We start from the raw sequence: 12,185 nt of genomic DNA on the forward strand, positions 1-12,185 counted from the left end.
AAATTTAACGTATAAGACGGGCAACAAGAGCCAAATCGCGGATGACAATGCGTTATCCTAACGAAACTAAATAATTTTCCGTTAGAATTAAATACCGGTGCACAAGGCACCAAATTTTACTTGGACACGGCCAAGATTTTAAAATATGAAATAATCTCATATTTGAGATTTAATTTCAATACCCCCTTTAACCCCCCTACGGAAAATAAATAAATGAATGCAAGAGAAAAATATAGATCCGAAAATCGCTGAATCGGGAAGCGAAAGGTCTCGGGTTCGTTTCCCGATTCAGCGATTTTCGGATCTATATTTTTCTCTTGCATTCATTTATTTATTTTCCATAGGGGGGTGAAAGGGTTATTGAAATTAAATCTCAAATATGAGATTATTTCATATTTTAAATCTTGGCCGTGACCAAGTAAAATTTGGTGCCTTGTGCACCGGTATTTAATTCTAACGGAAAATTATTTAGTTTCGTTAGGATAACGCATTGTCATCCGCGATTTGGCTCTTGTTGCCCGTCTTATACGTTAAATTTATATTTATATTACAGAGCCTTGTTAAAACTCTTATATAAATAAAATAAACTTTAATTTTAATATAATTTAACATTGATTAATGAAATTTTAATAAAAGATTAATTATTAAATTAAAAAAATATTTTTTTATTTTTTATAATAGTTATTATAAAAATTAATTACCTTAGGGATAACAGCGTAATATTTTTAAAAAGATCATATTAATAAAAATGATTGCGACCTCGATGTTGAATTAAAATAAAAATTAAATGGAGAAGTTTAATATTTTAGTCTGTTCGACTAATAGAATTTTACATGATTTGAGTTCAGATCGGTGTAAGCCAGATCGGTTTCTATCTATAATAAAATAAAAAAAATTTTGTACGAAAGGACTTTTAAGGAATAGCCATTATAGCATAGATAATAATAAAAAGAAAAAAAATAATAAAAATAAAAACGAAAAATAGCCAAGAGTAATAATAAACGATGACTTCGAAATACCGCGATCAATACTAAAAAGAAGTCAAAGTACTAGATTTTAAGAAACGATTATAGAACCTACTATGTATCGGAGAAACTATAATTGTACATAGAATAAGATATCAACATAATCAAATATTGTTAAAACCAATGGTATAACGAAAAACTTCGTACCTCCGTTTTTCTTTTTTAACGGGGGAGGGATGTTATAGCCCGAAAGGCTATAATTACAAGTTAACAGATATAAAATCCGCGTGAAGACCGCTGATGCAGCAGCGGGCTGGAAACCGCGAAGACGCAAGCTAAGAGCTTGATCTTTCGAACAGCTCTTAGCTCAAAATCTAGCCGCGTATGCAAAAGCTTCGCACCAATCGAGTGCCTGTCGCCAGGCACCCCTTCCAAATGAAATAACGAAAAACTGAGTTCACGTAAGAACTCGGGAGTGAACAGAGAGCGAGTTGAATTAGACTAACCTACCGAGACACATCGAGGATAACTCCCGACTCGTAATCAGACGAGTCGTTAATTAGCTAAAGTCAGAATAAATCTAGAGTCGCGTCAAACGAACGAAAAAGAGAAACGAAGTTACCAGAGGTTTTTTAAATAACCATACGCCGAGTCTTGTTAAGATTATATATACAATACCAGTATACATATATATATATATTGAATAAAGAAGTAATACTACATTAAACAAGACTAAAATCTACGGAGAAACCCCGACGATTCAGAAGTCCACTTCCTAATCCGGCAACATCCCTTCTGTGTCTCACGCGAGGCACAACAATATGTAAAATAAAATACATGTCCGAAATAATCATAAACAAATATGGAATACAAAATACATAATACGTCTGTGGATAGTCATTTGACTGAGTAAAGTAGAATAATGGCACGTCTATCTTATACATTTATTCTCTTTGTTTCAGAATGAAGAAAACTTAAATATACTATGAAAATAAACTATATATTATATATATATATATATATATATATATATATATAATTAAAAATTCCTTCAAAACTATTCACTTATCAGTCATCATAGTTTCTGAATATATTCTAATAATACTGTGAAGTTATCCTTTAAAAAAAAAATTTGTTGACTAAATATTATTTGGCAACATTTTTATATATAACGCAAAACATATTATTTTGTAAGAGTTTTAACAAGGCTCTGTAATATAAATATAAATTTAAAGATATAAGACAGGCAGTAAGAGCCAACTCGCGGATGACAGTGCGTTATCCTAACGAAACTAAATTTTTTTCGTTAGGATTAAGTATCTGTGCACAAGGCACCAAATTTTACTTGGTCACGGCCAAGATTTAAAATATGAAATAATCTCATATTTGAGATTTAATTTCAATAACCCTTTCACCACCCTACGGAAATAAGTAAATGCAAGAGAAAAATATAGATCCGAAAGTCGCTGAATCGGGAATCGAACCCGAGACCTTTCGCTTGCCGGGCGACTGCTCTTCCAACTGAGCTATTCAGATCCTTTCGATTCCGTAGAGGGGTGAAAGGGTTATTGAAATTAAATCTCAAATATGAGATTATTTCATATTTTAAATCTTGGCCGTGACCAAGTAAAATTTGGTGCCTTGTGCACAGATACTTAATTCCTAACGAAAAAAATTTAGTTTTGTTAGGATAACGCACTGTCATCCGCGAGTTGGCTCTTACTGCCTGTCTTATATCTTTAAATTTATATTCATATTATTTTGGTTTCATGTTTATATAAATTGTAAAAAAAATTGCAATATCTTATGTCATAGTCCTGCATACGACATATGTAAATTAATACACAAATCACACATTAGTCACACTTAGTTGAAAATTTGTCACATCCATGTGTATAACAATACATATAATATGCCATCCAGACGAGTGTATGCAAATGTGTGACAAGTTACATTCACATCAGAAATCTTTAATCTAAGTATTGACTTTATAAAAAGAAAAATAGTAATATTGACTATATAAAAATAAAAAAGAACATATTTAACCAATTTGTCAACAATTATACATAAATAAAAAATAAGTTTAATATACTCGAAGTCATCTTGAAGAGAAATTGGCTTTATATTAAACTTGTAATACGTTTCAAGAAAAATAGTTTATTTTCTAACTGTGTACTTGGAGGTCGATGAAGAACTCGTCCCACTAAGAACAGAAATAATCCTTCGATCGGTACAATCGTTGATGATGTTATAACTAGTCCATTTTAAGAGACAAGGAAGAAATCATATAAATGATTTCTAACTATTCAACGATTGTACCGATCGAAGGATTATTTCTGTTCTTAGTGGGACGAGTTCTTCATCGACCTCCAAGTACACAGTTATTGAAAAGTCGAATAAGTGTGACTAATATGTAATAAAATAAAATGAAAAAAAATGTAATAAAATAAATGACTAAAATAAATCTAGGCAGGCATATATCCTGGTGCTGCCGGCGGTGCGGATATATATCCTGGTGCTGCCGGCGGTGCGGACACGTATCCTGGTGCTGCCGGCGGTGCGGATATATATCCTGGTGCTGTTGGCGGTGCGGACACGTATCCTGGTGTTGCCGGCGGTGCGGACACGTATCCTGGTGCTGCCGGCGGTGCGGATATGTATCCTGGTGCTGCCGGTGGTGCGCACACGTATCCTGGTGCTGCCGGCGGTGCGGGCACGTATCCTGGTGCTGCCGGCGGTGCAGATATATATCCTGGTGCTGCTGGCGATGCGGATATATATCCTGGTGCTGTTGGCGGTGCATATATATATCCTGGTGCTGCCGGCGGTGCAAATATATATCCTGATGTTGCCGGCGGTGCAGTCACGTATCCTAGTGCTGCTGGCGGTATATATCCTGGTGTTGTCGGCGGCGCAAGCACGTATCCTGGTGCTGCGGGAGTATGAAGGCGGCGATCGGCGTATTTACGTATTGGCGCGCCCGCTCCTTGTTTACCGCCTTACGCACCGCGGTGTTAATTTGCTGCAAAAAAAAGAAATTTTATATTTACATATATATATATATAATATATACAGGGTGTCCCATTTTAATGTACCAGTCGAAATAACTTCGAGGGTGATGGTTTTATCAAAAAATGTTTCAGACGAAAGTTACTGGGTTTGAAGGGGGTCGTCCATCGGTGACCTTGACTTTGACCTTGAAGTCAAATTTGAAGGTTATTTCAGGATCAAATTGTGAATTTTAAATGGAAACCCCAATTTTTTATTCGGGATATCGAAAGAGCGGGAAATTTCACGTCCAAACACGTGGTCATGTTTGGGCCAAAATGTCCTCTAACAACATTACAAGGTCAAACGAATGGAGCGGTGCTTAAGAATATTGTATGCAGATGCGTAAAAAATAATAGTTGCAAGGATCACAGGGGTGCGTCGAATGGTGACCTTGACCTTGATGTTGAGGTTAAATTTGAAGGTTATGTCAAGGTCGAAGTATTTTTTCTTGTCATCAAATGGAATGACGTACGACCTTCTCGAATATGATGTTAAAAAACCGTAGTCACTTTTGCATGAATTTTACGTTAAATACGTTTCTCTCGTTGCAACGCACATACGTTAAAAAATTCCATTAACCTAAATAGATCTTCCGGAGGTTAATGACATCAACTAAACTCAGGACGACCCTCGGCTTCAGCTTTACCCGATGTACACCACGTGGAGGTAGCCGATAGGAGTTTGTACATCATGTGGCCCTGAAAAGGGCCGTTTGAATTCGTGTGTGTGTGCGTGTGTGTTGTGTGTGTGTGTGTGTGTGTGTGTGTGTGTGTGTGTGTGTGTGTGTGTGTGTGTGGTCGTGATTTCATCCGGCCGGTCAAGGCAAGATAATGATCAAGACGTATCAAGTCTGCGTGATCTATTTTACGGGCTCAATTAATTGCCCGTTGACTTCAATGCATTTCCTGATCCTCTTTTGAAACGAACCCCTTACTCTGTGAAGAATTTCAGGGGTTATTGAAGCACATGCATCGCGAATGCGGGTTTTCATATCTTCAACTGTTGTAGGTTCTTCAGCGTAAACCTTTTCTTTAATGTATCCCCAAAAAAAGAAATCTAACAGTGTCAAATCTGGTGACCGTGGAGGCCACATTTGTGTTTGGCTTCCAAGACCTATCCACCTATTTGGGAATCTCACATTTAAATAATCTTTCACCCGCCGTGATCGATGAGCATGCGCTCCATCTTGTTGGAACCACATTCTTTGACGAATATCAAGAGGTACATTTTCCAACAGCAGCGGTAGTTCATTTTCCAGAAAATGTAAATAGTTCTCTCCGTTTAAATGGTTGTCAAAGAAAAATGGCCCAATAATGTAGTCTCCGACAATACCGGCCCAGATATTAATAGACCATTGTCTCTGGAACTCTTGAGATCGCGTCCAATAAGGATTGAAATCAGAGTAATAGTGACAATTGTGTCTATTAAGTCCGCCTCGGTTTGAGAAGGTTGCTTCGTCACTAAACATTATTTGTTCGAGGAGCCCTGGATTTTCCTGGATCTGATTTTGTATCCAGTTGCAAAATTGTACACGGCGAGGAAAATCTCCTTGTTCGAGCTTGTGAAGAAGTATTATGCTGTAAGGGTGGAAGCTATTACTTTTGAGGATACGGTTTGATGTCGATCTTGGAACTCCGTACTGCCTTTCGATCTGCCTGGTCGAAATTTGCGGATTGACAACCGCAGCACCTACAACAGTTATTGCTACGCCTTCATCAGGGCCTGATTTTGAACGCACCCTTTTCAGATTACCTTGCCTAGCTCTCTCACAAAGAGTGCGTATCGTCTTCCTAGTAGGATGACGTCTTAGCGGAAATCTCTCAGAGTATACTAGACGTACTGCCGCGCTATAATTGTTTCCCGCTTCCCCGAGAACTGAAATCATGTCCACTATTTCGGTCGGCAAGTAGTCACTCATTGCTATGAACTACGCGAGACAAAAAAATGTAGAACGTTATTACCTATGCCTACATGTACTTTTCAAACGGTACAAAATATGTGTACAAGGTAGTCAAGAAATAATCACTTGTTACTATGCTCTTGCGTTACTCTTGACTACTCATATTTGTAGTTGTACAAGGTAGTCAAGAAATAATCACTCGTTACTATGCTCTTGCGTCACTCTTGACTACCCATATTTGTAGTTGTACAACGTTCTACATTTTTTTGTCTCGCGTAGTTCATAGCAATGAGTGACTACTTGCCGACCGAAATAGTGGACATGATTTCAGTTCTCGGGGAAGCGGGAAACAATTATAGCGCGGCAGTACGTCTAGTATACTCTGAGAGATTTCCGCTAAGACGTCATCCTACTAGGAAGACGATACGCACTCTTTGTGAGAGAGCTAGGCAAGGTAATCTGAAAAGGGTGCGTTCAAAATCAGGCCTTGATGAAGGCGTAGCAATAACTGTTGTAGGTGCTGCGGTTGTCAATCCGCAAATTTCGACCAGGCAGATCGAAAGGCAGTACGGAGTTCCAAGATCGACATCAAACCGTATCCTCAAAAGTAATAGCTTCCACCCTTACAACATAATACTTTTTCACAAGCTCGAACAAGGAGATTTTCCTCGCCGTGTACAATTTTGCAACTGGATACAAAATCAGATCCAGGAAAATCCAGGTCTCCCCGAACAAATAATGTTTAGTTACGAAGCAACCCTCCCAAACCGAGGCGGACTTAATAGACACAATTGTCACTATTACTCTGATTTCAATCCTTATTGGACGCGATCTCAAGAGTTCCAGAGACAATGGTCTATTAATATCTGGGCCGGTATTGTCGGAGACTACATAAGAGATCGCGCCGAAGGGAACCGATATTCCGCAGGAGACGTTTCTCCTTACGCGACGAATTGATATTCGCTGCGAATTCCGCGCGATACGGTTATAATATATATATATATATATATATATATATATATATATATTATAACCGTATCGCGCGGAATTCGCAGCGAATATCAATTCGTCGCGTAAGGAGAAACGTCTCCTGCGGAATATCGGTTCCCTTCGGCGCGATCTCTCCGTCCGATTACAAAAAAAAATTATAACAAAAAAAAATAAAAAACAAAACTAAAATCTCGATTTAGTTGGGCGCCAGGTGCGGCAGCCGCACCGTCTCTCAATTAATAAATTCGCGGGACGCTAAGTCTTGATGTACTCGAACTTATTGTCCCAGCCCTCTCGCGGGCGTCAATCACGGGAGAGAGAGAGATCGCGACGGCAGCTTTCCCGCTCGGCTAGCCTCTGTACGGGTAAGGGTTCGGGTGCGTGGTGGCGAGAAATCACCCGAGGAATTAAAGTTAATAAAACATATATTTAAATTTTGTTCATAAGACACATGAGTATATAATATACAGGAATAAGCGGCGTGCACAGACGCACGATTGAGAGTTTGGTGAGGCAATACGACCGGTGGTTTGCCGGGCCGAGTTATGAATAATATTTAACTAATTCGCGGCAACGAGGTAGTGTCTCCAATAACAAAAAAAAATTGATTAATTAAATCGGCGATGCACCACCGGGTATATTACTCCACGCCGCGGGCGCGTGATCCGCGCGGTATGCGCGACAACAAAGGGGCCGGCGTAAGGGCGCACCGCGTGCGCCGTACATAAATTCCATACACAAAATCAAACGTAATCACGCCTTTTCTTTTAAGACAACATCAATACTTTAATGAGCCCGAAAGCGTTTATGAGCTCCCCGATTTTGCGCCTCGAACAATATTCGGCAACGCGTAAATCGCGGTAATTTTCGCGCGACAATGTTACGCGCGAAGACTGTCCACGCGGGAGAGAGAATATGCGGAAACGCAAGAGAGTGGATGGGTCGTAGTTTCTCTCAATAGAGTTTCGTTACGTTAATACCGCGACTCGACAATAAAACTAATCTCTCGCAATTTTATAACGGGCCGGCAACCAAGTCCGGCATAATCTCTTAACGATAGGTAATTCGGGACCCATCCACCCTGCTACCTTAATTCGGCGACAGCAGGATGACCACGTCGTCTCACCAGTCCTGTAACGATCCTCATCGTCCTCTCCTCTCTCGCTCTCTCTAAGTCGCGCTTCCGTCTCGGGACCTCCACTCTCTTCGGGTGCTCGCTAGACAGTGCAGAATCGGGGGCCCTCAGGAGACACGTCGGTGACCCAATTACCTAGATAGGCCACTCGCAGCGCTATCAGGTCGGCCGCGCGCGCGGCCTCGGTGATCCTTGCGGCCGCGCGCTTAATTATCTTTACCCGCGGAGTCCTGATCCGCGGGTTGCTCTTCGTAGGCGGTCGTCGCGGCAGCGCACGGCAGGGCCGCTCCTTGCTCTCCTTCGGGATTCCGGATGTCCCGGGAGCGGCAGCTCTCCTGCCGGCGCTCCGTATGCGGGGACTCGGGTGCTTGTTGCACCAGAGTGGCCATCCCCTGCTCGCTCCTGGAAGGTACAAATTTTTAGGCAGTGGCACCTACTCCGTTGTCGGATGTTCGGTGAAGAAATTTTGAATCTTGGGCTTACCGGGCGTGTCCCTGACGAAGGGGGTCCCCGTCGTCCTGCTTCCTATGCTTTCCTATTTCTCCTCCAGGGTTTCTTTCTCGACTGAGACTTGTCGCACATCCTGTCTGCCGCCGAAATAATCCTAACTCTCAACAAAAAATATACGAAAACGCGTAGCAGCGGGATCGCGTCCGGTCCCGCGCTTTTCGCACGCACGCTCTCTTTCTATCTCTCTCTCGCTGTCTCGGGAGAGCAGAGGTCCCGTGCCCTCCCCCGATCGGGCCATTCAGCCCTTGTGACGGACAATTTCAATTTGTCACGTCACAATATATATATATATATATATATATATATATATATATACAGGGTGTCCCAAAAAGATCGGAACACTGAACAATCTCGAAAAGTATATCTTCAAAACGCATAATAAAACATTATACGCATCATAAAATATTATATTACACATTTTCTATCATCTTACCAAATACAGCATTATTTATCAGTTTATATAAATTTTTTGATACTCTAAATCTACTTCAAGGATATAGCCTTTAGATGAATCGAGCGCAATAGATAATACATCAAAATTAGATACATCGACTCATCGAGAATCGGCATAAGGCAATGGTTGACACATTGCCCATCCGTACAAATTATTTACGTCAAAATACATGAAATACGATGATGGTTTCAATGGATCATACGATTGCATATACTTGTTATTAGCATGTGCATATCTGCTTGAACATTGACTTATGTAGACCACCGCGTATACTCCGTTCGATAAACATGACCATGCCAATGTCTGTTAATAATTCAAACGTAATATTTGTATGTTTTAACATGGCATCCCATGTATTCCGGAAGGGTATAATAATACGCGGGGTCAAGTCCATAACTTTTAATACAACTATCCCGAAAATTTTCAAAAATATCTGCTAATAACAAGACATCGATTTTCAAATATAGATCGCTATATTCGTCTAGCGTTCCAAAGGAAAATCGTTTTCAGACGTTCTCGGCGTGCGCGTAATCGCTCTCGATACTGTGTCACCGATCAAGGAACTGTAGAATGAGTCACGCGGTGGTAAACGTGTATCTTGCAATTTAACTACACAATCTATATATTCATACGGAAAGACGCCCTTCCGAGTTAATAAATTGAATTTTTCAGCTATCAATGCGAGTTTTAATTGGCTTCTGCTTTTCTACTAAAGTGTAAATCCGGCCTTAGAATCGGTTAATCTTTAAAAATTTATTGATTCTCAATTAGTTTCATTGAAGAGAACAGTTGGTTATAGTTTAATATTTTTCTAGGCACGAAAATGTTTTGCCTTGCTTGTAACATCATGGCTTATCTGCGGGTTTGCGATCTGCAGATAATTTAATATTTTAATATTTTAAATATCGTCTTGTAACGGCGTAGCCGTTACTAACGCCTCGCGGGCCGATCACCCGCCCGCCACTTGAGGCTATGGCGCCTAAGGCGCCCCTAAGCACAAAATCATAACTGATACACGGGTCACCCTACCCCAGGGGCGCCCCACTACAACCCCCGGAGGCGCCCCACTACGATGCCGGCGTTACCCCCACCACAGCCTCGAGGTAGAGTGGGGGAACCGCCGGCAGGGTATATAAGCCGGCTCGACGGATGAGCCGGCACCAGTCCTGTTCCGGACCTCCTAGCCAGGCAACGGGCTTCTCGTTGTTACGCCGGGTTTCTCGGTTTCTGGCCTCCTACCTTTAGTATCGGGCAACGGGTTTCTCGTTGTTACGCCGGGTTTCCCGGTTTCCGGTCTCTTCCTGCTATACACCGGGTGACGGGTTTCTCGTCATTACGCCGGGTTTCCCGGTTTCCGGTCTCTTCCTGCTACACGCCGGGCAACGGGTTTCTCGTTGTTACGCCGGGTTTCCCGGTTTCCGGTCTCTTCCTGCTACACGCCGGGCAACGGGTTTCTCGTTGTTACGCCGGGTTTCCCGGTTTCCGGTCTCTTCCTGCTACACGCCGGGCAACGGGTTTCTCGTTGTTACGCCGGGTTTCCCGGTTTCCGGTCTCTTCCTGCTACACGCCGGGCAACGGGTTTCTCGTTGTTACGCCGGGTTTCCCGGTTTCCGGTCTCTTCCTGCTACACGCCGGGCAACGGGTTTCTCGTTGTTACGCCGGGTTTCCCGGTTTCCGGTCTCTTCCTGCTATACACCGGGTGACGGGTTTCTCGTCATTACGCCGGGTTTCCCGGTTTCCGGTTTCTTCCTGCCATAGGCTATACGCCTCCGTACACCGTATCTCTAAGTTATACCGGGTAATTTGTAAATCTTTTCCGGACACCGCTACAGGCTATACGCCTCCTTATTTTGTTTATACCGAGTAGTCAATAAGTTTCTCTATTTAGGGCTTTATGCCAACAAACATTTCGTTTATACCGAGTAGTTAATAAGTTTCTCTATTTAGGCTTTATGCCAACAATCATTTTGTTTACTTGTTTCTTTTTGAATAAACCAAAGTATTGTTAATAAGGAATAAGCGAGTCTGAATCTCCCCCTTCCTCCCGAATCCTGGAACCGGCGAGCCGATCCGCGGCGTCGGGAAAGGTGAACCGTTACATGGCGCCCGAACAGGGACCTGCCCAGTGGAGATCCCGACTCGCTTAAGCCTATCCAGATGCCCGCGTGGGTAAATCAATTATCAAAAACCGAAGCTATTGCCTTGGCCAAAAGACACGGAATCGATAGCCAAGGAACTTTAGACGAGGTCCGCCGACGCCTCCGCCGATTTGTCGGGCAAAACCCCGCGCTATTTCGAACTCACCTACCTGTGCCCACTATCAACGTCGAAATGGCCACCGGAAGCCCAACCAAAGCCGAAGAAGCTACCACCCCGACACCTGTTGAACCAGCCAGGATCATGGACCAGATCCGAAAATGGGGGTGCCACTTCGAGGGCAAGGACCCCCTGGCATTCCTCGAGCGTACGGAAGAGCTGTGCCTGGGCTACGGCTACACCGACGCCCAGATGCTGTTAGGGCTACCCGAACTCTTACGGGGAGACGCCCTGCTGTGGTATCGCAACATCCGCGATACCATAGCCAGCTGGGCCGACTTTCGCCAAGCTGTCCGCCAGCAATACCTGCCAAGCGGGTATGAGAGACAGATGAAAAGGACGATCCAGGGACGTCAACAACGCCCTAAAGAGTCCTTCCAAAAGTACGCCACCGAGGTCCTGACCATGATGCGGCGCGCCGGGGGATATTCACCCCTAGACCAACTGGAACAGCTCTACGAAAACATGGATCCGGAGTACCAATTGTACATCCGTCGGGCGGACGTGCTCAGCGTCGGGGATCTGAGCATCCGAGCCACCGAATACGAAGAGGCCGACCGTTGAAGACAGGAACGACGAAGGGACGTGCCGCAAAGCCACACCCCGGTTGTAGCTTCCGCGGTCTACAGTCGGGAGGAATGTTGCTGGAGGTGCAAGCAACGAGGACATACACGCCTGCACTGCCAGCGACCTCCGAAGAAATTCTGCTCGAGATGTGGCAAGGACGGGGTCCTCACCCGTGACTGCCACCCCCCGACGGGAAACGGGGTGCGGGCCGGAGACGTCGCGACCGTCGTCCGGCCCAACTCGGCCTAAAATACAACCCGAGACCGCACCTCCGGATCCAGATCGCCGGACAACATT

The 12,185-nt window shown here is 43.2% G+C and overlaps 1 protein-coding gene across 1 annotated transcript; it reads right to left on the reverse strand.

The window, feature by feature from the left end:
• Positions 1–4,875: 4,875 nt before the first annotated feature.
• On the reverse strand, positions 4,876–5,934 carry LOC146721169 (uncharacterized). The gene has a single exon (XM_085487331.1). It carries the CDS (start codon positions 5,932–5,934, stop codon positions 4,876–4,878), a length of 1,059 nt encoding a protein of 352 aa, XP_085343457.1.
• Positions 5,935–12,185: the final 6,251 nt, after the last annotated feature.

The sequence above is a fragment of the Nylanderia fulva genome, unplaced genomic scaffold (assembly GCF_048542155.1).
Source record: "Nylanderia fulva isolate GAGA-0341 unplaced genomic scaffold, ASM4854215v1 Scaffold535, whole genome shotgun sequence".
Taxonomy (NCBI): Eukaryota; Metazoa; Arthropoda; class Insecta; order Hymenoptera; family Formicidae; genus Nylanderia; species Nylanderia fulva.